The sequence below is a fragment of the Pleurodeles waltl genome, chromosome 4_2 (genome assembly GCF_031143425.1).
Source record: "Pleurodeles waltl isolate 20211129_DDA chromosome 4_2, aPleWal1.hap1.20221129, whole genome shotgun sequence".
NCBI lineage: Eukaryota > Metazoa > Chordata > Amphibia > Caudata > Salamandridae > Pleurodeles > Pleurodeles waltl.
This window is the reverse complement of record NC_090443.1, coordinates 699157290-699185050: the sequence shown is the minus strand read 5'-3', so window position 1 is coordinate 699185050 and position 27761 is coordinate 699157290. Positions and strand designations below refer to the sequence as shown.

At 43.7% G+C, this 27761-nt stretch overlaps 1 protein-coding gene across 3 annotated transcripts in view; it reads right to left on the bottom strand.

The window, feature by feature from the left end:
• Nucleotides 1-4076: 4076 nt before the first annotated feature.
• Nucleotides 4077-27761, bottom strand: part of LMO4 (LIM domain only 4) — a 39911-nt gene continuing 16226 nt past the window's right edge. For all 3 annotated transcript variants that reach the window (XM_069232304.1, XM_069232306.1, XM_069232305.1), the window contains exons 3-5: nucleotides 23462-23558; nucleotides 20534-20689; nucleotides 4077-4783 (exon numbers count right to left, since the gene is read on the bottom strand). In XM_069232304.1, the coding sequence (XP_069088405.1) occupies nucleotides 4775-4783; nucleotides 20534-20689; nucleotides 23462-23558 (262 nt within the window). In that variant the 3' untranslated portion in view covers nucleotides 4077-4774. The remainder of the gene's footprint in view (nucleotides 4784-20533; nucleotides 20690-23461; nucleotides 23559-27761) is intronic.

The window sequence follows — 27761 nt, the reverse complement described above, 5'->3', positions numbered from 1 at the left end:
TTCGCCTGCACACCTCACGAGGCGTGTAGGCGGAAGTAGCACCTCGGGGATGACTGTTGGGCCGACGATGGGGCCATTCCGGTTTGGGCCGCGCGCGCCAGTGGGGGGGGGGCTTATAAGCACCCCCCCCCCCCCCCCCCCCCAAGAAGGCTCAGCCTTCTTCTTTAAACGGTCAGGCTCTTGTTGACCCACCCAATCTCTCCCTAGTATTAGGTGAAAGAAGAGGTACTAAAGTAACCTGAAGCAACAGAGGGGTCCCCAAGATTGGGGCCCCGGTATAACAACAGAGATAGGATCATGAAGTCCTGGACCAACCTGCGGATGTACACACCAGATTGGGGTTAGGGAGCCCAGATCACTGGGGTGGTCACGGGGCTCATGCCCTGGGCCGCCCCGGTACACCCCTTGGCTGATTGGTGTTTGGAGAGGGGGCGGAACCCTGATCATGTGGGCAAGGAACAGAGTAAGCCGGGGTACCCCTCCCCCCCCCCCCTAGGGATACAGGTGATGACCAGTCCCTGTGTGGTACAAAGGAGGTTCAGGACAGGAAGGGATCCCGTCAAAATGATTCATGGTTACCAATGTAAATAGTACGAATTTCAGTGGATATTAATTTTTGGTTTTGCAGTGAAAGGTTTATTAGAGTGATTTGCATAAAATGATTAATGTATTTGATTTTAATGAAAGTATATAAAAATAAATACTTCTTCCAACAAAATGATTGTCGACTGGTGTATGAACATTGTTGGGGCAAGGGCCTGCTGGCGTCTTCCGAGTCCTATTGGTGTGAGGTTTACAATGAATAACAAGGAGGACAAAGTTTTCAGATGTTTATTAAAGAAAAACTTTTGTTGCTTGTGGATAGAGGGTGGGAGAAACATTCAAGGTTTAGAGTGAGAAAAGAGAAGTCTCTGATGCCCGTCCAAGTTTTGTTTATATTAGGGGAAGCAGACAAAAAGGCTGAAGAACAGCATAGTGATTTATTTGGAGTGTAGAAATGACCTTTCTTTTGGAAGAAAATAGGTCCAGTATAATGATGTGCTCTTTGGTGAATGCAGAGTGTCTTAAAATAATGTGCTTCTTCACAGGGAGCCAGTGCAATAAAGAAAGCTTATGTGGGATGGACGGTGAAGCCAGGATTCTTAGAAGGAGTCTTGCAGCTGAATGTTGGCTTTCAACTGGAGCATGACCCTTTCTGGGAGTCCAAGTTATAAATAAAGAGTAGAATAAGTCTATTTGAGTTAAATTAAAAGCCTGACCAATCTGCTGTTTTTCTGAAATAAGTGGGAATGTTGGAAGAACTTTGTGAAGGAGTTTTAAATAAATGAAACTATTAGACAGTCCATAGATGCTCAACTCTTTGACATTCATTGTTGGTAGTGGTGAGGACTGGTGTGAACCAAGAGGTGGAGGGTTTCAGGCGAGTATGCCTAGTCTACGTGTTCGGAACCAGCTGAACAGCCATTGGGTGTGAGCCAGGAATTGAAGATGTCTGAAGCTGGAAGATGGGGAGCGGGAACGAGAAATTAGGTTAGGATAGCATTAAGAGCTTCCTGCCAATCCACACAACAATACTGTTCCAAGCAGAAGTTGTTCAGGTAAAGGGTGAGTGAGAGGTGGAGGTGAAGAAAAGGATTATAATGAAGAGGATGGAGAGGTGACAGACCAGATCTTGGGACAGCAGGGTCAGTAGTAAGCCAAGGGCCTGCGATAAAAATAGGGTCAAGTGTGTGAACTCCACTATGCATAGCTAAGCTCATAATAAGTGAGGCCAGTGGCAGTGAGAAAATTTAATGAGGAAGGTACAAGTTGAGGAATTCAACCACATCCAGCTAAACATTAAGATCACCTAAACAAATAAATTAGATACCTGAAGGGCTACAGGAGAGATAGCATCTACAAGAGTAGAAATTCTTTCAATAACCTGGAACATGATAAAGGAGAACATGGGTGAGCAGGGAAGGTAAAAAAAAAAAAAGCATCAAGTGTACTAGGTACAAGAGAAATTTATGACAACTCAGAAAGATTATTCGCAGTCCACCACTGGGTTTTTATTTTGACAGTCTCGTCTGATGAGCTAAAAGCCTGCCCTATAATACAGCATACATGCTTCGGCAATTGCGAAGGCTAAGATGCTACATACATATGGGACAACCTATTTGGACAGCTATTTAAATTTAACACTTGCCTCCTTGTGGAGCAGAGTGCAAATTGCTTGTGTTCCAGTCGCTTTTGATTAGGCTCCTTGCAGCAATATTTAACTGGTGATCATTTCACAGGAAGAACAAAGAGCAAGGCCTAATAACATATATGAAATGGGCACCAAGTAATTTCTTGTTATTCTCTATTACTAATCGCCGAGGTTGTATTCAGATACAAAAACGTGCAGATACCTTACAGTAATGTTATTTGTAACAACATTTTTTTGCATGTTATTACTTCATGTGTCTGCATGACTCTATTAAACTATGCTCCATCTATCAAAAACAAGGTAGCCCAATTCTCCCAAACCCCATGAAATCATCCGAATATTGTAAGGCCCCTCTAAAAACGTACAGACATAAGGGCCAAAGCCACCCAACTTAGGGATTTCAGCACAAGTGGTGTGGGGGGTGTGTACATGTGTGAAGACAGGTTTAGTGTCTCCTCGAGGAGACAAAACATTTTTTGGTTAACAAAAAAAAAAAAAAAAAAAATAGAAGTGCCTCATGGGAGCAACTACCAGGAGCTTGCTGGGTTGTGGTACCAACTTGCTCAGTTTATCGTCATTGGCACTTTCCTTCATGGGGTGTGGGAGAAGAGGGATATTTGGTCTTTGATAGAGTTTTAGTGGAGGTCGCCCCTTCTCTGTTTATTGCCCAAGATTGTTCTCCCTTTTTTGACTACTCAGACAAAGTTATGTGCCATATCTAAAGCTGTTTGCACAATAACAAAACTATTTACTGTACCGGGGTCAATCTAAGCTTTTTTTTTAATCACATTTTCCTTTATTAAATACACTGAGTGACCACCAGTGCTCCTTCCAGTTTTGACAGTATAAATTTGGTTATGAGATACCGGACACTTCTGGCAGAAACGGTCAGGACACCCATCAATTAAGTAGTTATTCAGGGCCAGCCCAATTTTTATGTTAGTTCTATTTGCACAGTGTTAGATCTTAAGCACCAGGCACGTTAGAGACAGAGTACACTGCACTTTTTGAAATGTTTTGAACGACTTTTATTTGTTAACATTATGTTCTTTCATTTTCCTCCTTTCGATCTTTTACTAGTCCTATTTGCAAAGTAATAGATCTTAAGCACTGGCTACACTAAAGCACGAGGGTATCGCACTTTTTAGAACGTTTTATATAAACTTGTTTAATATTATGTTTTTATTTTCTTTTAACCATGTCATTTAAGGTTTTAAGTAACCGTATTATGATTAATAAGCTTGACTTGACACTTCTTGTCGCAGCAGGAGACCCCAACCCATTCCATGGATTTCCTTGAAATCTCAAGCAACAGGGTTAAGAAGTTTTCTAATGTAGCATTCTTTCTATATCTTGTCGGCTGATTAAAAAAATAAATTAAAAAAAAATAAAAACAAATTTAAAAAAAAGGTATGACAGCCTTGCAGCATGTACAATTAAAACCACAGAGAAAGCATGCCTCGACGCATTTTCTTTACATCTTTATGCAGGAGACATAACTAGTTCAGAAGCCTGCCCATTAGAATCTATTAGCCATCAGTTTACTGGAAAACAATTGCTTGGAAACGTTATTTAGTAACTCCTTTTGGTAGCTAACCACATAAAGGTAAAACTACAATTTAGAGCTGCCAAGTGTGCAAGTCCTGGCCCATTAAGTAACTGCACTTTGCACGCAGAGATTTGAGCCCATGCTTGCAATGTTAAAAGCGAAAATACAAGCTGTAGAATCCACTGGTCTGCTGGCTAACAAGCTAGCCTCCTACAGGGCACACCCCTGAGATGAGGCCATTAAAAAATGGAACTTTCCATATTAGGATAAATAGCTGCAATTGTAGATCTGAATGCCTACAAATGGTAGATTTAGTCAACAAACCATCAAATACACTTCCTTTTAGATTTTTATTATTTAAATACACCATACTAGAGCAAATGCCTCAGAAAATATCACAAATAAAAGATTTGTCTTCATTCAGCAAGTAGGTGAAAATTTCTACACAGTAGCTGCTATGAGCCATTTTTAGTATGGGAAGTAGCAACATTTGATGAAAACAGGTACATGCATACATAGATTGTATTTTACAGAGCTAGATAGAAGTGTTTGTGACAGGGTACCACAAAAGCCACAGGTCTTCTTTTATCTTATGTTCAGTTTGATTGAAACACGTTTCCTTACAACACTTAAATATACAAAGAGCGAAGAGAATGTTGTCAAGGTAAAACAGGGGGTGCGCGCCCCGGCCCGTGTCCTGCTAATTGATAACGAGGGTAGGACGCCGATTTCGATGCTTCTTTTAATTGGCGTCATTAGTCATTTTTTTCCCCTCAAAATGTCCTCGGTGGATCTCTTTGCGGTTGCTCGACAGTCTCCCATTAGCACAGGTTCATAGAGTCCTTAATGCTCGTCTTCAGTCATTTTAATACACCGAAAAACTTGGGGAGGGCAGTCAAGAGTAAAGGTGCAATGGCATGGAGCCGGCGCGGCGGCCAGCTACAAAGGTGACTCGTCCGCGGGAGACACATGGCATCCATCTGCGATGAACAAAATCCGAGATGAAGGCACACATTCCTCATTCTTCTGACCTTTTAGCAGACCTGGAAGGCAGAAAACATGGGATTTAAGCGACAACGTTGCATGGGAGGCGCACATTACATATAGAAAGGATGTTATGTTATTGCAATCTACTTCAGGGATAACATTTTAAACAAATCTATAGCAAAGAGAATATTTAAATATAGAAAGTGCTGCCTTTGAAGGATCGTCCTATAGGAGCTGGTTGTATTTGTAAGCCCCCGTAGGATTTAAAATACACGTTGAATGCTTTTTTATGGCAGGCACTGCCCTGCCATCTCCATTCCTGTTTGTTTATTTTAATATTCCCATCAGAGCAGTGTAGCACTGAGAGCTCCTCTGAACGCAAGGGAGGGGCACTGAGCTATAGTGCAGGCCAGTGTCCATCCGTAACTTAATGTCCTAATATTCAAACGTCGCCTCCTGATTTCGAGCGAAGAGTGTGTGAGAAGGGCCTGTGGGCTTAGAATATGAGGGGTCCTTTTCCCCCAGCTCCTGCTGTCACTATAAAGCAGTGACACCCAGAGCCACGGCACGAGTGAGGGCCACGCCTCTGCAGAACTCGCTTGTCCCAGTGGCCCCTCAAACTGCAGGAGCTCACACACTTTGGCAGAGAAAGGGTGAGGCTTTGCCTTCCCTCCTTCAGTGTGTACACGCAGTGAATGGCAACAAGTGTCATTTACTGAAGCTGCAGGAGAAAACTGGGAAAAGCAACAACCAAAAGGCGAGTTTTACACCTAGTGTCTCACTGGGACTTTTATTGTTTTTAAACTTTAATACCCTTAGATGTAAAACAATTAAAACATAAACTAGCGAAAGCAAAATCCGTAACCCTAGAGGTAACTAAAAGAAACATGATTTGAGAAATCAAAAAGCAGGGCGATAATTGGGAGAGACAAACATTTATTAGGTACTGAAGTCATCTTCACTCTGCAAATTTCATATGACACATTATGTAGAAAACGCAGCATCATTTTTAGTGGAAGTTACAGAAATTTGGCAGTGGTGTTTTTAAATGTCAAAAATATTGATGTTGCACTGAACCTAAAGATAAAAGTCAAATCACCGGTTTCAGCCCTCGATTCTAAAGTGGATTTCTAGGTTTAGAAGCATTTCTTTTAGCTTTATTGAGAGCCCTCACTTGCCAAGCCAGCAGCTCTTTCAAAGTTATGGGTACATTTGAAAAGGATCTTTTAATGAACCAGGAGAGACATACCCTACTTCCTGATTCTTCTGCGGTGTGCGCGTCGGGGACGGCTGGAATCACTGCACCACTCTTTTTAAGGAGGTGAAGGGGGGGACCTTCTTACTTTAAAACTCAGGGTGCATGGTTCTGAAGAGCACGATGCAGACACCAGAGCTAAGCAAGTTTCTTGGGTTAAGGCATTTACGTAACGCATATACGACTTTACAGCAATGACGTATTCTAAATCTTCCTGTAGATTAAAATGTCCTATAAACAACGTTTCTGAGCTTGAAGAGTTGGGTTCATTGAGAGTCAAAAACGCCTTCCTGGGGAGTTCCTTTTTAATGTTTTCAATGTGTTCCAGGAGTTTTATCCATGTTGAATGCTAACTAGCTGAAATGTTAAATCATTACATATTCGTGGAGAAGGGGGCAACCTATATGAGAAATGCAGTATATTGGTCTAGACACTTCTAAATGCCATTTGTGACACAAGTGGCAAGAGTTTGATGTTCATAAATAGTACACTGGTGAGGTGATTTGTAGGATAAAGGGGTGCACTAAACTCTGGGTACAGTAAACAAATAATAAATTAACAATTATATTAGATTGGCCTCCACTGCTTGCCATCTTTACACGATCAAATCTGAAAGATTCCACGAGATCAGTCACAAATGGCCAAGAAAAAAGCTGAGATAAGGAAAGCTCTATTTACACCTAGCTAGCTTGTTGGAAAAGCATTTCTCTGAACATAATAGCAGGTTCTCCCGCCCCATCACTGCCTCTTCCTGTAACCCTTCTGTCCTCTCCAGCTGTCTCTTCCTCTTAGTCATTTTCATTCAATTTTCATGTCTTCCATTTATTTTTAAATGGTTTTTCAACAAGGGGGATAATGTGAGATGAGGGTGCGGACTGGAGAGTAGCGGAGTACTGCAGACGTAAGACTAGTTAACCTTGGATCACTGCAGCATGAACAGCTTAATATTTCAGGTTTTAAACGCAAGCACCCCTAGCCACAGACATTTTTACCATATTATGTATTTACCGTACGTGTTTAATTTTGAAGACGATTGGTTAAAAAAAAAAAAAAGTGTAATGAAAAGGAACTTGATCTACTGCACATACTGTTCCTTAGACTTTCGACTGAGGTCGACCACTAGTTCATTTTCAGGACTGCTTAATTAATACTCAAAACAAACAGTATTATTCATCAGGAGCTGGGCCCTGACTACCCAACTCATTTAATGGACTTGCATCAGCAGAGGTCTGAATAGGACCAGCGCTCCAACGGGTGAAAGGTCTGATACCTTAGCTGCCAGTTCATGCTGAGCCAATGCAATTCCAACTTTAACAAAAAGTGGGCCAAAACAATCAGCACCATCCGAAAAAGAAATTAAGTTTCAGAGCACTGGTTAACTTACTGGGGGCGAATGAGTACTCTTGAGTGGAACAATAATAATGTTGGTATATGGGAACTAAATCTGGGTCTTCTCTGGATCCTTGTCTGGCGATGAGGGGTTGTAACATTTTTTTAATTTAGGCACTGCATCACTGGAAATAATGAACATTTCATTGTTAAGTGCTTCTGCATCAAGCAAGTATTTGTTACACCTAAACTCCTAAAGAAACCCTCTTTCCATGTGGCTGAGCCTTTCAACTTTCATCCAATCCATCTCCTTCCAGTAGTTCTCTGTTTGCTGAGAAAAAAGTTATAAGTGGGCTACAGCCAGATATCAATTCTGGTTGTCGCCATTTATGAGCTCGAGGTGGTAGCTGACATTGTGGTGTCTCTAATTTTATGCTATTAGAACTATCAACCGTTTTTTTTTTTTTTTTTAAATACAGACTATTAATTTTCCTTTGGCATCTTCAAGAGATTATCCATGCCAGGATTGCCCCTGACTGGATATCCTCCGACGTTACTTTATGCTTTCCCCCCCCCCCCCCCAAAATAAACAACAACAAAAAACACACAACCTCTTCATCTGGAGTTCTGAAGATCGACAGATCATTTATTTTGAGCCACTGGTTGCCGTTTACAATAAATATCACAACCACTCCCACGCACAAACTGGGGAACACCCAGCGGCTTCTCCGTTCTGTGGGCCTGAGGATGGGGATTGAAGGCGTGCCGGCAGACTGTTTCCACTACAGCATGTTAGCAGTATGTGAGGCTGGATAGTTAGCCACTGGATGGAACTGAATTTGGACAGGAAATATGCAATGCTCATAAGAGACTGACCGGATTTGTGGCCGGCTACAATATGGCCTGAAGAATTCAGACTGTGCCATGCATCAACAAAACCTGAGAAAAATCTGTTATTTATATGGCACTTATCTCTATAAACACAGAGGACTGGGCTAGCACCTCAGACAATCCCAACTAGTAAAGACTTCCACCAAAACCTGCCTTAAATCCTGAGGCCAGAGGAGAGGCTACAAGCACATTTGCAATTTTTCCTTTGATTAAGGCAGCTAGTTGTATTGATTTGCATTGTTTCGCTTGTGGGCACTTAAAATAAACTGCATTTGTATTACGCTTACTACCTCTGACGAGGCATTGAAGTGCTTCAGAAGCTCGCTCACTGGTTGGTGATCACATCCTAACCCACATCCTAATTCTTCATTGATTTCCAGGGGAGAATCGAGTATCCTTTAAAGTTATGTGGTGGATAACATACCACTGCACAACAAAGTTTCTTCTTTCGTGAGGGGCAAACTCATCACCACCACCCCACTAAACAACTTTGTTCAACTCAGGCCAATAGTTTGAGGGTGGCACAAAAATGTCAGTAATGAGGAAAACGTCTTTATCTGAAACAAACCACTCCACTGGCTTCCCTGGCTTGAGAAGTGCTCCTTCTCTTTCGAAAATGTCTTAAAAATTTCACTGAAAGTAAACATGGATCATAAAGGAATTATTTCCATTTATCAGCATTGTTCAGTAACAACATGCAAAGAGGCAAGGTTGTTGAATTCAAGCAAGGGAGTCAAGGCATGGCCTTAAAATTCATCCTATACCTGCAACCTAAAGAGCTGTAGTAACAAAAGCGGCAAGGGCGTCATCTATACAAATACAATCTGCGGAATGTTGCATCCTTGTTCGGTCTCTTAAAATAAAGTGTGGTCAGAGGAGTTAATTCACACAGAACCTTCATTTCCTATTTGGTATTTTTCATTTAAGATTCTTCTTTTGCAATGTTAGCTAATGTAATGTGAGCAAAAAACATTATAGAGCCATGAGCTTTCACACGGAGGTGTTAATGAATTCAGATAATTAAAAATGCCACGCGGGTATAACTCCGGTATTCGGCAACTGAGGTGGACTTTCACGCCCTGTAATATGTTTGCAATTATTTAAAAGCAATAGTTTTCATCAGAACTTGAAGGGTTTGAAATTCCTTTCAGAGCTTCTCGTTTTGCCTTTACTTTATCCAAGTTGCAAACCGCTCACGGTCCAATCCCAAAGGCCCTACTTTCGAGCTAATTAAAGCGCTTGAAGCTTGGAAGTTTAATTCCCTGGGGTTGAAGCTGAGTGTGAGAAAGGTAATTTGTCTGTCCAGAACAAAGAGATTAGGTAGCAGCCGGTAAGCATATTCAATAAATGAGCATCAAATGTCCTCCACTGTGGACACAGACAACACCAATTATGGAACTGCCGGGTGACATGTAAACTAGAAGACACTCCATTTTTACAAGCACTATAGGGACGAAAAAAAGTGAAGCGCACTACATATTTATTCCCAGTTAATGGACGCTGCAGAAAATGGAAATCTTGAAACGTGTGTGTAACGATCCGTGAGATTGCTGGGCGCGTTTCTTTTAAAGCAGGTCTCCGTTTTCAAGCTGGTGACGCCAAATTCTCCTCCCTGTGAGGCCAGTGTTGTTATATATAGTTAAAAAAAAAAAAAAGTGTCGTAAAATGGAAGCAGCGGGTTGAGGGGGCATTGTGTGTCACCGTTTGCAATTAAAAGTGTCATTCCAAACCTACCAGTGAATGGGTTCGAATACCACCCAGGATACGTGGCGCAGGAGCGCTGGCACGCCCCGCAGCTCTGTGCGGGTGCTCAACCCCACGGACCCCAATTACTGCCACGGGCCTTACAGCGCTTTACCCACCACATCCTGTTTGCAAAACACAATCAGGCTCGCAGTGGGCTGGCAGTAGATTTACTTCGTTAGATATTTCGGGGTTACAGCGCTCTTCGTGGGCTACTTCCTCCCTTCAGTCATTTTGTGAGAAAATGACCTTTCTCGCGAGCACAAAACCTGATGGAATGCTCCTTCTGGTTATGAGGCCGGCCAGACAATAAAAAAGACCCGTGAAAAAACGGTGCCGTGAAATGCAAAAAATGTAAGCTTTGCTTACTGGAGGGGGTACTGGGTGCAAACAGAAGCTTGGAATCGTTAAAATGTTCTCATAGCGGGTCTGTGTACCACCCCACGCAGTCCGTTATAACTTTGGCTTCAATAAACAAATCCATGGTTAATTAAGCGGCATTCCACCGCGCACACGTATGGCAACCTTCATGAGAACTGTTTCCGGAGCGGCGTACGAGGGCCCCTGTCCGATGCTGTACTACAGCTGCCATTGAGCAAACACGCCTTCGCCCCTGTATTTGATTTTTATGTCCTTATTTAGGGTCCCACATAAACCCAGATTCGGCTTAAACCAGGATTGCAAGTGGTATGGAAATTACGTTTCACAAATTGAAACGGGGAGAAAAACAGGATACTCATGCGTTCTCACCCATTCTGGGTTGTGGAACGCAGCTAATACCCCATTCTATCCTACCCGATTTCGCTGGGATGGTATTACCACACAACATAACCCGTCACTTAAAAACACATTTTGGTCCAGAAATTAGGGTACCTGGTCCTTCAGCTGTTGTGTACTGCAAGGCCACAATAGAATCAACAGAAATATACGGGCTAGGAAGGGCAGAGAAGGTTAGAGGCTATACATTTAACTACAGTGATTAATCTGTCTTGTTTTTAAACCTATTTATTAAATCTGTAAATATAAAAGAAGAAATATGGGTGTCTTGTTTTGGGACAAGAAAGATGCAATAGTGTCAAATGAGGTCTTCATTATCCCCGAGGCAGTCGACATGACTATCATTCGAGCAAATACTGAAGCCTGGAGCTGAATGAAGTCCACTACTTGTTTCAGGCAGATGCGCATTGCAATGGATGCTTCTGTGGCCGACTCGTGTTGACATAAAAGTCTAGTCTATTTTCTATGTCCACTGTACACGGGGTGGATGAGCTCCGGGTTCTCAGAGTCAATAAAACCCCATTTTGTATTCCAATGGAACCTGGGTAGGTTGAAATTACAGGGCCTCTTTATTCTAGTATGGAGAACTCCGGATAAACAATATGGTCTTGCACAATCCCCTGTACCACTAATTCGATCACAAGTCACCACCTTGCAATGGTTGTAGCTCCTCATTTTGGTAAGTTATGTTTAATCACATCAACTTCAGCCAGGCCTTTTGATAAAGATATGCTAGCTGGATACCCATCTAGAGCAAAGTAGAGGGCACATTAGGTTACACGTCTCCCTCAACCTCAGGAGTTAGGTAATCCTGTACAAAATATGCCTCATTCTTGTCTGCTTGCTTAGCATCGAGGTTCAGTGATGGTGTCATTATCTTGATCGATTTACCCAACAAAGTCATACACAGAAAGTGTGGGCATGAATTATGCCAATTTTAGGAGATATTGCCCACCTACTCACAAAATACCATACCTTAGCCAATGGAATTGTGAAGGTGCTGAATGTGCATGTCTTGAATCTGGGTTGTTGCAGACATGTATGCAGTCCTAAGCCCTATCGGCGGCAAAAACATGATAGAGATGTTTAATGCAATATGAGCCATGGATAATTACTCTGAATGAATTCCATCCCCTTCTTTTAGCTTGCCTGTGCCAAAACATCCATTCCTTTTGTGCCAAGAGCGTTACGTTGATTTGCCTGCATATTCTGGGCCATGGGTCATGAGCTCACTGTGCCAAAGTGAGTCAAGTTGAAGCAAACTGATTAGGCCCAGAATGAAACATGGCTGGGGTTAATAGTACTGCTTCTTAGTGGTAAAAATGTTGTAGAAGTCGAGGCCATCTATCTGATAAATGGTGGGGCTAAACAAGATTTGCACAAGGTGGCTCACTGCCTGCAATGGTGCAAATGCTCTAAAATGGTGAAATGGGATATTACCACGATAATTCAAAGTTGTTCCAGCTTCAGCATTTGCACCCATCACTCTTTTACAAACTATGCCCAGGACCTTTACTAGGGTCTGGTTTATTTTTTGCAGGGTGGTTTGCCTTATTTAAAGAGAAATCCCGAAAGTCAAAACAAAAAATAGACATTACCAACTATACGAGGGAAGAAAAAAAAAAAAAAAAAAAAAAAAAAAGTAGACGATCAGAAACATTACAGTGAATAAAAAAGATGCAAGAAAAAATCTCCACTTCAAGGCACAATCAAGCAGTTCTGTGTGTTAATATGTGGCCACTCTCACTTCCCTGCAGCTTAACATGGTGGCCTTAGTGTTCTACTTTGAACCCTATAAGGACAGGCATTTTCAGAACAGTATTCTGATGAAACAGCATCATTACTGAAGTGGAAAAGTATGGTCAGATCCAGGAAGCACATGAGAAGCTAATGGAGGTGCTGTGGTTGTAATGCACATATCGTATGGGATAAGTAGGAAGTCTAACCTTTCTATTTGATATTTTAAATTTCGTCTGAAGAAAAAACATTACAGGAGCGCAATGGCTGAAGTGCATGGCTTGTACTCTTGCCAACTCACAGTCTTGATCCCTCCCACAAAATGGCATTTTAGATCTCCATAAAACTTGTCAGACTCCATTATAAACACAGTTCCTGCCCATTAGGACCACAGCGGAATTGATTTCATTTAATAAATATGGTTTGGCGATCAATAGTTGCCCGGCCAAAATGAAGAGAAAAGTCATAAGTGAAGTGCGCTGTTTAAACCCCACGACCACTACCTGTCGTAATGCCATCTTACGTTACTAATGGAGTTCTTGTGGAATTTAAAGCAGAATTTCTCAATTTCATCATCTGCATGCAGCAGGTCTAGCATCCTGTGTTTCATGCCGAGCTTAGCAGCAACTCACACCTGCACCACACTGACGGATGGGGCTATCTTGTTTTAATGACAAACAGTAATTTGATTTGTATACTATTTGAATCCAAAAATCTAACAGTATTGCAAACAAGCACCGGATCAATTTACCTTCTGACAAGCAAACTCTGCCACAAACGTGTGTACGAGCAGGTTGATGAAGCTAAGCTCCAACTAAAGGAAAATGCCTATGGGCCCATAAAGACTGTCATATAGAGAGTGGTGGTTATGCCAACAAGTTCGCACATCCCAAATGTCCATTTAGTAGCTGAAAAAAATTATGCTTAGATTGTCGTAAAGATTCTTTAAGTGGGTGCCACACTGGTATACTCATCCAACCACCCAAGGTGTGCGTTGTATTGACTGGAGAACCAGCCAACAATGGTTACTTCATAAGGTCACCAGAGCACACCAAAGAGTATATCTAGAAGTCCGTATTTGGTATCAAGTAACTCAATTAAAATCTAAGACACGTCCTGTAAATATCTAAAATTTATTATTTCCAAAGCATGAGATGTCCAAGAAAGCAGTCAACCCGTGTTTCGTCATCCAGACTTTCTGAAGGCTCACAGCGTTTGTTTAAGGTTCAATGTAATTGGTAACGAAAAAGAGCCATGATAGGCCTCTGTCGAGTCCAAACAGGGAAAATAATGTTGTTGTTAATTCGTATTAACAACAACATTATTGCCATAATCAGCATGGACTTGACAGAGGCCTATCGTGGCCCTTTTTCGTTACCAATTACATTGAACTTGTGGTGGTCTTTGTGGAGCTTGACTACAACAATGTAACCGCACTGCTGACTGGAGACTGAACATTTGTTTTCATTTCCTCACATCAGTGATTGGTCCTTGCTACTGAGCTTATTCATTAGTTTATCAGCTATGTCAACAAACAAAGCAGTCTTGTCATGCCTTTCTTTTAGATCACAACATCCATCACCACTGAATTTAGTCTTATTCAAGGAAGTTCACGGTCAGTGACAAGACCATGACTTCTGACACTCATTCAGGTTTACAAGCTCTCCTTTGACTATCAGTGCTTTCCCTCTACCCAGGCCCCTCTGGTGGACATTTGAGTGAGCCCCCAGGTGGTAGCGGTAGTAGTACTACTACTAAAACACACTTCTTCATACCCTTAAAGGGGAATTTTGAAGCCTTCACCTAGTCAAAAGTGAGGGAGAAGCCAAATCTGACATTTAGGGGGTCATTCAGACCCCGGCGGGAGCCGCCCGCCTGGAGGGAACCGCCATATGGCCGCTTCGCGGTCGAAAGACCGCGGAGGCCATTCTGGCTTTCCCGCTGGGCTGGCGGGCGACCGCCAGAAGGCCGCCCGCCAGCCCAGCGGGAAACCCCTTCCCACGAGGAAGCCGGCTCCGAATTGAGCCGGCGGAGTGGGAAGGTGCGACGGGTGCAGTTGCACCCGTCGCGAATTCCAGTGTCTGCTGAGCAGACACTGGAATTCAAAGTGGGGCCCTCTTACGGGGGCCCCTGCAGTGCCCATGCCATTGGCATGGGCACTGCAGGGGCCCCACGACACCCCTCACCGCCATCCTGTTCCTGGTGGTCGGAACCGCCAGGAACAGGATGGCGGTGAGGGGGTCGGAATCCCCCATGGCGGCGCAGCAAGCTGCGCCGCCATGGGGGATTCCCAGGGCAGCGGAAAACCAGCGGGAGACCGCCGGTTTTCCTGGTCTGACCGCGGCCAAACCGCCGTGGTCAGAATGCCCTGCGGGTCACCGGCAGCCTGTTGGCGGTGCTCCCGCATCCCCGGCCCCGGCGGTCCTTGACCGCCGGGGTCGGAATGACCCCCTTAATGACCCATAGCCTGATATAACTGGGAACTAGTCTGAAGTAGGCCCTGCAAATCCTCTGCAGAATGGTGTACCTTTAGTGTAATCAGTGAAGATCACTGAATCAGAAAATGTTGAATCCACCACAATCTAAAATTGAGAAAATTGCAATGTAAGACCCAGGTGCAGATCGGACTGAGCACCTGTATATGCAACCGGTAAGCTGTCAATGCAAGAAGTAGGAGATTTACAAGCAGCAGGAGGGACACCGAATTTAGAAAAAGAAGATAGTGATATTTTTAAACCAGGTTATGTGTACGTAGATCTTTGAATAATGCCAACACTTTCAAACTTATGCTTTGACAGCTACACTTTCTATCACAAGTTACTAGTCGATGACAGGGGGTCGTGTGTAGTTTTGAGCCATTAACTGTGTAACAGTGAACTCAAAACGCATTCATATACCTTGTTTGTATCTCATACGTTCCTGTAATCCTCCACTCTTTAGATCCAGTGTCATCCCTGGTCAGTTGTCTCGTAAATTTAGCCCAGGATTCCCTCCACCCACAGATTTTGTAAACAAGAACAACTTTCTCTCTCTTGTGGAAACATACTCAACTATAGATGTGATGCATAGGAAGCAATGTCGAGTCATGTTTATCTCAAACTAAGCGAAGCGTCTTCGTGTAACAATGGGTTAATTTATGTGGTGTCTGACACTGGTCCTGAGTGCCACAGACATGCCCGATTAAAGGACTATTTAAAATACATGAAACTACAGTAAGTAAAAGAGGCAGCGTAAAATCTGGTATACCTCCAAAACCTCACGGAAAAACATTGGGTATCTCTTGGTAAAGGTCTATGGGCCAGATGTAGCAAAGGATTTGCGCCTCGCAAACGGCGAAAATCGGAGTTTGCGAGGCGCAAATGCCTCTTTGCTATGCAGAAATGCATATTGCGAGTCGGGACCGACTCGCAATATGCATTTCAGAATCGCAAATAGGAAGGGGTGTTCCCTTCCTATTTGCGATTCTGAGTGGTATGCAATACCATTTGCGACCGCCTACGCGGTCGCAAATGGTTTCGCAGTTACCATCCACTTCAAGTGGATGGTAACCCACTCGCAAATTGGAAGGGGTCCCCATGGGACCCCTTCCACTTTGTGAATGGACCCAAAAAATTTTTTCAGGGTAGGTAGTGGTCCTGAAAAAAAACGAAACTAAAAGGTTTCGATTTTTTTTTTTAGTGCAGCTCGTTTTCCTTTAAGGAAAACGGGCTACACTTAAAAAAAAAAAAAAAAAAAAAACTGCTTTATTGAAAGCAGTCACGAACATTGAGGTCTGCTGACGACAGCAGGCCTCGATGTTTGCAAGTGCCTATACTCGCTATGGGGCCGCAATTTGCGACCCATCTCATGAATATTGATGAGGTGGGTCACTGCGACCCCATAGCGAGTCGCAGTCGGTGTCTGAGACACCGTACTGCATACCAATTTGCGAGTTGCAAATTGCGAGTCGCATGGACTCGCACTTTGCAACTCGCAAATGTTTTATTTGCTACATCTGGCCCTATGTTTGAAATTGGATCGCTATATTATTAAATGGTGTATTGGAGTTACCCTGAATAGGGGAAGAGTGCTTCCCGTTTTCAATGCAGAATATTAACATAAAGTGATATAAACAAGCAATAACACATGAATGAATGAATGAATGATATACATTTGTAGAGCGCAACAGTGCCCAAAGGAGTCAAGGCGCCGAGTGCTGATCCTGAGGTAAACCTGTCCCATACACCCAGGCTGCTTACAAAGAGAAAAGCCAGTTTTTTAAGGCTTTCCAAAAGGTCGCACTCAGTTTAATCCAAAGTGGATGCAGTTTATTTAAAGTGAATGAACACAAAGTAAACTGATGACGTCACATTCATACGTGACAGAAACAAAACTTCTTTTTCGTTTTGGTGTAGAGCTGAGAAAGTGTTGACACTTTCAGGGCTTTTCCTACTACTGAGCTATTTTTGCAGCTAAATGTTATTTTTAGGATCCTTAGTAGAGGCATTAACTCTTGCAAATCTATAAAGAATTACATCTGAAGAGAACACTTTTTGTTTCAATGCAATAACTCAGTGCCGTGCGATTGCCTGAGTTAATGATGGAAAAGTCAAATATACCATCAGAGCTGATGAAAAAATCTATCAGCAATCTGAAATTAAAATCCGGCGGTGGTCAATAAGATTTAATATCGATGCAAGTGGTGCACTAAAGAGTAAATGAATCAATGTCATCAATACATAATCAGTATGAAATATGATGTGAATAAAATTGGGTGCAGAGTCATCTATTCACTCGTTCCTGGACCAGGGTGGAGCGAGCAGTCTCGCGCGAGCTTGACAGTAATTGTTACAAATTAGGTGCAGCAGTTATCAAAGCGCACTCGCTTGCAGTGCCAAGAAATAGGAATATTAAAATGTATCGAAAGTGTCCTTTCTCAGTAACTGGGATTCTCAAAACTCATGATAGTAGAGTCCACTTTCCTTGTCTGAAACATTACTAACCCAATATCCAAGAAGATGACTTCATCACAATCTTCATGCGTTGCTTTGAAATTTGATTGCAAATTTAGGGACAGATTTAAGTAAAGTGGCGCTGCACCCAGATCAGCTCCACTTTTCTTGCGCTCCTTAGCACCCCCCTAACACCACCATGTGGACACCGTATCAACATTTTTGACACTATTTTGGAACTTTGCAGGATTAGCGTAAAAAATGTTGATGCTAATCCTACAAAGTCCATTGTAAACAATGGCGGGCCTCCTTTTAACGCCTGCTCTGAGCAGGCATTAAAAGTGCGGGGAAAAAGTGACACAAATTAGTCTCTCAGATTTGTGTCATTTTTTTTGTCCCCCCCTAAAGTGCATTGCTCCACTTTGTAAATTTTGCACAACAACAACAAAAAAGTGACACTAATGTGGCATAAGGAGGGGCTTGGGGCCCTTAAATCTGCCCCTTAAGGTATTCCCCATCATTATGTTCAAAGTGAAACAACTCCATGCTTTCACATTCTACAGGGGAGAGAAAGATCAGATGCAGTGATGTAGGCATTCCAGATCAGTTCCCAAGTGGAGCAATAAGAGAGAGATGGAGAGTGGAAGCAGAACAACAGCTTGTGTTATTACAAAATAACTCTGGTGATAAATGATGAATTCGACCTTCGGTTCTAATACATCCATTAATGGACAGGCCACAGGTTTGGTCTGAAAATATAAACGCTCTAACGATTGTTCATGTGCGCTTTACTCTTCCCTTAAGCAAATCTACTCATTATTTCAACTCCTTCAGGTGAACAACCGCCACTTGGGAATGAAATTACTTAAAAGCAATTCAGGTACCTCTAAGTAGTTTATTCATTCAAGACCTGTATGTACAAACTAAATGAAGACACGCAACATCACGGTTGATTTGTCAGGGCAGTGCCCTGTCCACATCTTGCAACAAACGCTACATCCGAAACTATCAAGAAGATACATCAATCATGGGATAGATAGAGAACAGGATGAGACTCCGCCCAAGTGCAGTGGGAGTCACAGCTGCCACACAGCAAACTTCCAGATCCCATACAAGAAACAGCTATCTCCACTCAGACCTGGTGGCAGAAACCCTCGCTCTCGAGAGAGCACCATGGTCTAGTCCTACCAGTAATCAGGGTTTTAACTGTGCAGCAAAGTCACCATCCTCACAGCAGATGTAGCCTTTAGGCTTGTTGCATATATAAAGAAGTACTCTAATTGTGTAAGTAAAGAAAAAAAAAAAAAGGAATACGCTCTTTTCAGCACGCTGATGAGCTTAGAATAATTCTACTGCAGCCACACCAGTCTAACTTGCCCTGAACTGTACAATCTACCCCATTCTATGTCCCACACACCAACAAAGCATGCAGACAGGTCAGTATAGGCCGGTCTCCACTGCTTAACGTTCCATCCATTTCAAGATGCAGAAAATGGAATCACCCCACACATCTCCTCCCGGCTGTCTTTGCCACAGGGTGCAATTTTTTTAACTCACTGTACAGTGCATCAGACCATCGCTCGTTATGATTTTGAATGGCGATAACTGATCCAGTTATACCAGCTTTACACATATTCTGGCGTAAGGGGGGGAGGGCCGGAGTATCTTTCTCAGTGGGTATTAGAACACAGAAGCAAAAAAAAACGACATTACTTCCAAGCATACCAGACATTCATTTTTTAGGTTCCTGAAAATACATTTCACCACAACATTTAGCCTGTTTTTGATTTCACAAGCCTCAAATTAACATGCTAAACTATCGAACACTCTAAAGCAGAGGTCTTCAAACAGGGAGGGGGGGGGGCAGAGTGGGCCTTAAGTGATCCCAGGAGGGGCGCCAGACTCTGGCCAAAAGAAGCATTATACAGATAGCAGGCCTTTGTTTTAAGCAGAAGCATGTTATTGCATTTTTAAAAAGGCAATAGTACTTAACTGTAATGTTTAAATAGGTCTAGACATTTTTAAACATTGCCATCTTTATAAAATAATCGTGAAAAATTCTGAGGGGGGGGCAATGATTTTTATTTTCAACGGGGGGCATAGCATTAAAAGGTTTGGAGAACATTGCTCTAGAGTGTTCTATGATTGTCTGTTTCAACTGACTTGGAACCATCCCATTCGAGAACGAGGAGTGATCAGATTCGTTATGTCAGTAGTCATTGTTGGAAAGTGTTTCTCGTGCTATCTGCTAGAAAAGGCACAGCCGGTAAGCTGCTGCTTCAATCTTTAATGCAAGATTTAGGAGCTCCTGCTCATTCATTAGTTTTGAAAGTGGCGAGTGGTGACCCATATACAGGAAGTAGGACCCCGAGGAATATTGCAAAGGTACATAAAGTTCTGCTTCGTATGTGTCAAATAACAATAATGACCGTATCATGATGGGCTTTCATGGCGCAGAGCCGAGTGCCTGTTTTATGCCCCTGTATTCTTGCATTTTTATTTCCAAAATTAGGTGTGCTTAGAAAGCACTACCTGTGCTTTAGTGAGCACAGCATTAAAAACAGCACTGCAAGTAGAAATAATTGGTGGACTTGTTGACCCAAACCACAAAGCTGGTGGTTGTGTAGAAATAAAAAACAGACTATTTTGTGCATCAGAGCAGACTGTATCTTCGGTACACAACTTAGGCCTAGTTAGGTGGGAAATCTAATGCGGCTTCTACTGAGTGCTATGGTAAACAACAAAAGATACTCGTTAACCTCACCTGACACTTCGGTAAGGAAATTGCACCAAGGTACACGTAGGTAATTTTCATCTTGCCAGTGCAGAGTATCCAGCGCTAACTGAAAGTGCTTATTTTTTGTGAACATAAAATGACAACGCACACAACTTTGCGTATCCAGAAACTTAAATATGCAGAGGGCTCACTCGCCTTTTAAAATGTACGAGGGGTGCCGACACAAACAGATCTTTGCCAAAATGTCCCCGTTGACACACTTAACTAAGTTCAGTTTTACATATATGAAGATTAAGTGGCTGAAAGAAAACTTTAAGATGTATTTAAGAGAAGAAGAACTTTTGCAAGCGACACAAGATAAAAGTCAAGAGACTTAACATGACTAGTACTGAATATAAAAGTTCACCTTTTGGTCTGGCAGTAGTGGACTGCTCTGCAGTGAATTCAAGTGCCCGTTGATGAGAGCTGTCGGTCTGTCGTGTTCACAAAATAAACTGCCGTTGATGTAGTGAAATTTGTCTCCGGGAACCAGCCGATTCCGGCACGTAGAGCACGTAAAACACTGGAAGAAAAACATCACGGGTGAAGCCATTGCAGACAGTCGAATCGTCATGTACACTTTCAAGAAAATGGAGATGGGCAAGAAGAAACCCAAGTGGACATTACACAGTATGGCGGCGGGGCCTGCCACTGCATGACGGATGTGGAATATTTACCAAAAACAATGTAAAGCCCAATGCAATACAGTATCAGAACCCCGGGAATCCGTGAAAGAAGTGGAGTGGAGGATAAACCACTGGACTCGACTGCCAAACATCAATGTTTGGGGATAAACATGTTCCTAAAACTGAACTAGTGAGGCTTGAACCACTGAAATCCGGGAAAGCCCAGGTTGCTGTGAAATATCAACATAAGGTCTGGCCAGAAGGATGAACAACCAGTGGCAGCGAGGAGGAATGGACTCGTGCACTCCTCCCAAACAGCGGCTACTGCTTCCTCCTACAGACAACCGCAGCATAGAGGCCTTGTGCAAAGTGCTACGACCAGATGCTGCCTCTGCCAATCTGAAAGTCAAGAGAGACATCTTCCGCAAGGCACTGAAAAACCATTGTCTACCAAGAAAATGTAAGGCTTAAATAACGTTGAAGCTTTTCATGAGACAACAAAAATATTAAAATGAAGTATGTTTAAGTACCTTTTTTTTTTTTTTTTTTTTTTTACAAAGTCCTCCATAGCACACTTATACAGTAACCTAGCCTGGAACAAACAGGTGAAGTTATTATTATTCGTTTATCAACCTGGGAAGACTAAACAATAGCTTGGTACCGCTTGGATTTACCTCTAACAATGAGGTTACAGAGAGCTCTCTCGAGAGGATGCATCAACCACTAATTAAAGCTCCATATCCTATTATGCAGTGCACTTCTGAATAACTGGACCTGTGGAAGTTCTATATCCCATTATACAGAACACTGCCACTTATCTGGGCCTGTGGATCTTCTAAATCACATTACACAATACACTGCTGCATATGGCCTGTAGAAATTCTAGATCCCATTACATGGTATATTGCTGCATACTTGGGCATGGGGAAGTTCTATATTGTAATTGCATTTATATAGCGCTTACTAACCCTGCTGAGACGTTGAAGTGCTTTTCAGCAAATAGCACGCTACTCCAGAAACCAAAAGGATTAGTGGTGAATTAGTTTAGGGAAATATGAGTATAGTATAAGTGCAGGGGAACAGGAGGTAATTTGAGTGGTAGACATGTGAGACTGTTAGTTCGATTGAATAGGATTATGGAGGGATAGAAGAAGGAAGAATCTAGAAAGTGTTAATTGGGAGATCATAGTAGCAAAATGAGGTTTGATATGAGTCAAAGGAGCGATACATGAGAGAGAATTTAGTAGGTTTCTTTGTCAGATCATAGTAGTAATATCCCATTATACAGTGCACAGTGGCATAAGTGGGCGTAGGGAAATATTAACTTCTTTATACAAATCACTGCTGCATAACTGGACCTGTGGAAGTTCCATATCCCATTACACAATGCACTGCTGTATAAATGGGCATGGGGAAGTTTTATATCCCATTATACAGTGCACAGGTGCATAAGTGGGCATAGAGAAGTTCTATTTTGCATTATACAATGCAAGGCTGCATACCTGGACCTATGGAAGGTCTATATCCCATTTTACAATACACTGCTGTATAGCTAGGCACAGGGAAGTTCTATATCTCATTATACAGTACACTGCTTCATAACTGGGCCTGTGGAAGTTCTATATCCTACTTTGCAATGCACTGTTGTATAAATGGGGATGAGGACGTTTTATATCCCAGTATACAATATACTGCTGCACAACTGGGCCTGTGGCAGTTCTATATCCCACTATACAATGCACTGCTGTATAAGTGAGCATATGGAAGTTCTATATCCCATTGTAAAGTACACTTCTGCATGACTGGAACTGTGGAAGTTCTCTGTCCTATCATATATAGTACACTGCTGAATAACCGGACAGGGTGGAACTTGAAAACATGCATGCCGCAAATGTGCTATGAACCCTAATGTTTAACACAGTGTACACCTTTGCTAATGGGCAAAGGATTCTGTGCAAGCACTGCTACAAAGAACAGCCTCCAAGAAGTAAGAAAATCTGGTTAGTTGTGTGGCAGTACACAGCTTTATTCTAGCCTCACCATATATTCTATATGCACCACACAAACCTCTGAGGTAACTAACCAGCATATCAAGTTCTGAGCCAAAACTATAATCGGTGCCAAGCCATGCATGACACTGTCGGTGAATTTTGAACTTTAAGGCAACATTTATGCACACGTTGATCTAATTGTGCCTACAACAGGGAGAAAAGCAGAACTACGAGCCCCAGAATGCAAAGGACTTCGGGCTGAAAATCCAGGACTTAGAATATCATGTAAAATGAGGCCACCTAACAGCTGTGTCACAAAAATCTGTAAACTCAAACTGGCTTTTCATCACCAGGGATTCCAAGTAAGTGTTCATAATAACATCGTACTCTAATGGCATCAGTGATGCTTTAAATGTCAGTGTCAGCCAAACACTATCCTTTACAGGTGTGCAGCAATCAGGACACTCTGCTTTCTGTGTGACTTGTAAGGGCGACCCAGCTGGTTTATATGGCGAGTACCTAGCCCGAGTCACAGCTAAAAGCATCACGTGGTGTGGCAATAATGGAAGGGGAAATCAAGAAAATTAAAAAATAAGCACGGAAAATAAAGAGAGCAGATCTGAAAAAAAATCACTCCAAAGACGGTACCATGAAAACATTCCAGCTGTGAAGATGTACCTTAAGATGGTAGACGTTGCCCTGCGCCCTCATGACTAGCTCGCTCGCTGGAATGGACTGTCCGCAGGCGCTGCAGGCCCCGCTGTTCCCAAATAACCTGAAACCAGAAGGGGGAACTCATTAATAATGCAACCAAAACAGGTGAGCCCTCTGGAAACCACTTGCCTCAAGGAGGGCGGCGTGCGACGCAATCCACGCGCTGAGTTACAACTCCCGCCATACAGAAAAAGCGCCATTCTGCTCCAGCACACACTTTATCAGATTCCTAGGTTCATCCTAAAACAGATACAATTCATGACTGGGGTTTAAATGCATTGTGTCCTTGAAATGATAGGAAGAAGTCCTTTCTGGCGCTTTAATCATATCTGGAGATATGAGTCATCGCAAGGGTTAAGGGGATTTGATTGTATATCTAAGAAGACATCATGCTCCGGGTATTGAAACTCCCGGGCAGCTCGATCAGCGCCGAGTTTCCATTAGAATCGCTCGGCTCTCCAGGTTGATATATAATGTGTATGGGTTAACCTTTTCAATCATGGTGTCAACACTACAGATTTGCTCCTGCTCATCTCTTTCATCCTAACCTTCTCTCCCTCTCTCTCTCTTTTGATAATGAAATGCTTGCTCCAACTTCCCTCTATCTGCTCCTGAGTCCACAATTTAGATTACTTCATCTCGGCTAGCAACAAACTGAATGAAATTTCGATTTGAGCAGAAAGTAATTTGCCGGGATCTGGGCCCATTTGTCATCATATCTCTCTGGGTGTTTGCAGTATCGCTGCAGTTTTCCTATGCAATCAAATGAGACCACAACATCTGCCATGAGGTGGAAAGGGATGGGGGTGGGGGAAGCAGAGGGGGGGTGCCAATGCACACCAAATGCCTTAAGTGTGTTTAAATGTGTGCCACCTCCTCTTTTTTTTTTTTAATTAATATTGAATTTTCATTTGGACAGAACAGGCTGAGCCCCAGAGAGCTTCATTTGCCATCATAATTTCTGAAACCAGCGATAGGAAATGAGCAGCGGCAGAAAAACAGGGGATGCAGTGGGGTGGGGGAGTGAGTGGTGGGACTGAATAGGATATGGGGGGGTTGAAAGGACACAATTGACAATCTCTGGGCATTGTACAGCACTCCCCTCCCACTTCCTGTCAGCATCCCCCCCACCAATTAAGGGTTAAGCCTTAAGGAGAAATTCCCACCAAGTCAGCCCTACAGAAGGTAAGACACTGCCTCTAACAGGCCGCTAAGGCTGGAAGAGCCTGTCCACAGGGACTGACAATGCCCCAGCCCTACCATCCTACAGAATTATTGACCAGGCTAGAAACTGCTACAATTTCATTTAAAAATGTGCACCTCAAAGGAGGACAATGCTGAATCTTCCCCGAGCTGTGCCCAGCATGAGACTGACTCTTCCCCATCCCTATAGGCCTTCCAAAAGCAGTGACACGTCATGGAACCCGTACCTTTCACAGTTGGACTGCACCCTCTGTGAGGCGGTCGCGGGTATTACTAGCACCTGAGCCCTGATGGAACGGACTCTGCCCTTGCCCAGTGCCTACCCGCCTTCGAGAGGTAGTGGTCTGGCTGGAAACTCCTGCCCTCTCATAGAATCCCTCCACAGCCTGCCTTCATTTGAAAAATATGGAACAGCCCTATTGGCCTTCCAGAGGAGTGGGTCTGTCTGGAACTACCCATCTTAAGACTGACCCCCTCCCCAGCTGAGGAGAACGGCTCCTAGGCGGCGTTTACAAGCCCCTGTCCAGCCCCCAGCTTGAGCTCAAGGCGTTGCGCCTACAGTAAAGTCTTCTATGAGTGGGGGCCGCAGTGGGATGGGGAATGGCTCTGCACTGTGCCGATCCAGGCGTCACTGAGGAGGCTTGTCATGTTCAAAGCTACTAATTTGCTGTCGCCACTTTATTGAAAATAGCCTGTAAGTTGTTATTAAATGTATCGACTGCGCGACAGGGAGAGTAGTAAACCTGCCCCTTAAGATGGCTTTTAATGGGAAACCCGAGAAACAAATTTTGCAGCAGCATCGATTCGGGGAGTTCAATCAAAACTCCATTTCAAAACTAATTAGTCTGAGATCGCGGATCGCACACGGACACGCTCTCGCAGAATGCGATGGTGACGGGGTGGGGGCTGGCGCGCGCGCGTCCCTTCCCTGTCGAGCCACAGCGCGCACCAGTGTCAACGCGCGTGCAGTGCGGGGGCGAGGAGGGGGACAGACCAGGGGACCCACTCCGACTAAAGAGCCTGAAATAAGAGCGCGTGCACGCGCAAACGTGGGTACACGTGCACACAAAAGAAGCCTGGGCTTCAACCAGCTCCGAGCCACTAGCTCCCAAAGTAAGGGGATAAGGACGACATTGGTGCAGATTCCAAGTAACCACCACGTGTATCTTTGTTTCTGCTGAACCCAGTTGAGGCGTGCCCTCAAGGAGGTTCGTGTCTTTAAATTATGACCACTATCTCCACTATTAGGCTTCAATAATCATTTGAAACTGCAACCGAATTTATCTTAATTTCGTCCAAAAATCGTTTTAGCAATTGGTGCCAGCTGAAACCATTTGTAATTACTCAACTGGAACACCCATCAACATGGAGGTCTGTATGCACGTTCTCCAAAGCCTCCTGTGTATGGCCCTAAGGGGAATGCATCCCTAACCACGACCTTTCCACCCACCACAAGAACTCAACTCCTGCACCCATCCTATATGCACATTTCACATACAACATACATACACACACACACACACACACACACACACACACACACGGAATTCCCCAACTCATCAAAATGTCCTGATTTCATGTTATCACTGCCCACCATGTCCTGAACAGAGTCCACAGCAACCAAGTCAATGGTACCACCCATAAGAAGAGCTCGCCCATCCACAGGCCCCAGGCCCCATCAGTCGCATGTGTGCACGCTCGTGCCGGGCACCAGGCGTCGAATCACATGAGCGCCACTGCCCCTTGTTTTCCAAACGTCTCCCCTTCTATCTGCAGGCTTCTGGCAAAGCAGCTCCAAATCACCCCCACGCCGTAGTGGACCGCCGACCACCGAGAGACGCAGACTTGCACCCTCATTGCTGCAGTACTATTGACGTAAACTGCAACACACATATCAGCACGCAAGAAACAAATGCATTTGTGCACCCAACAGCTACCATCACACAAAAGGTGTGTCACGCAGAGCACTGCCAGGGGTCCACCAACCTCCAGACCTACTAAACATCAACAGAGCAAGCCGTGCATCGAGAGGGAGGGCGCTATTACGAAAGAAAACAAAAAAAGGGAGTGATGTTGAAGGCCGGTAGCGCTGGGTCAGGGTCACTCAAACCCCGGGTCGCGATAGGTCTTCAACCAACCGGTCTCTTTTAGGCGCTGGTAAGTCTGGAAGCTCCCACGCAACCCTACAGGCCTATCCGGGCTGTTCACAAAGGCTACACGTGTAACTCTAGATTCACTCCCGCGGCCCCTCTTGGAAAAAAAGGTTGTTTTCACGGTTTTTCTCGGGAGCTGCGCGGTTAATTATCTGAAAAGAGATTGTTCCGAGCAGTGTTTGATTTAAAGGGCTCGAGGCCTTGGGTGCTCAATTAAGGAGCTATCAGTCTCGGGCCGGACTTTAATGGGCTCCCTCTCTTTAACTCGGGGAGGGGGGGAGCTGGCCAGGGTCAGGCTAATTAAAGCCAGGGGACTCTTAATTGTGATGACAGACTCTGTCTCAGTTTCCTCTCTGGGTCCTCAGTCCGGGGAGGTCGTTAATATTTCAGCATCTGGTCGGGGTGATCAATCACACGCACCCTGAGTCTGCTATCGAAGGATAGCCCCCGTGTGTGTTTTTCTTTTTTTGGGGGGGCGGCATACACCAAGGAGGCACTGAGGGCTCACAGCGTATTTTTTTTACTCTGAGTCTTGTCAAGAACACTAAAAACGTGCACTGTAAGTACACCTCCCCCCCCCAAAAAAAACTCCGCAATAACAGAGCTAGCAAGTTTCACATGCCCTAGAGTGAGAAGCTGTCTTTTTGCATTCTGGTCATTTTTGTCCTGTTAGAAACAGGACTGGAAGTCCCAGAATGCACAATGCAAACCTGGACTAAATAAGTTTTTCGTGCACGCACGAGATGAACCGAAGAGTTCTGCAATAATAACTGTATCGGCAACTAAATAAGAACATTTCAAAAAGCTGGATTTTCAAGAGGATGGATAGGCATAACTGTGGCCCATCACCAGCCCCCGACTTTCACTTAATAGACCAATGCACTCTGGGATTCGTAGTCCTCATAGAC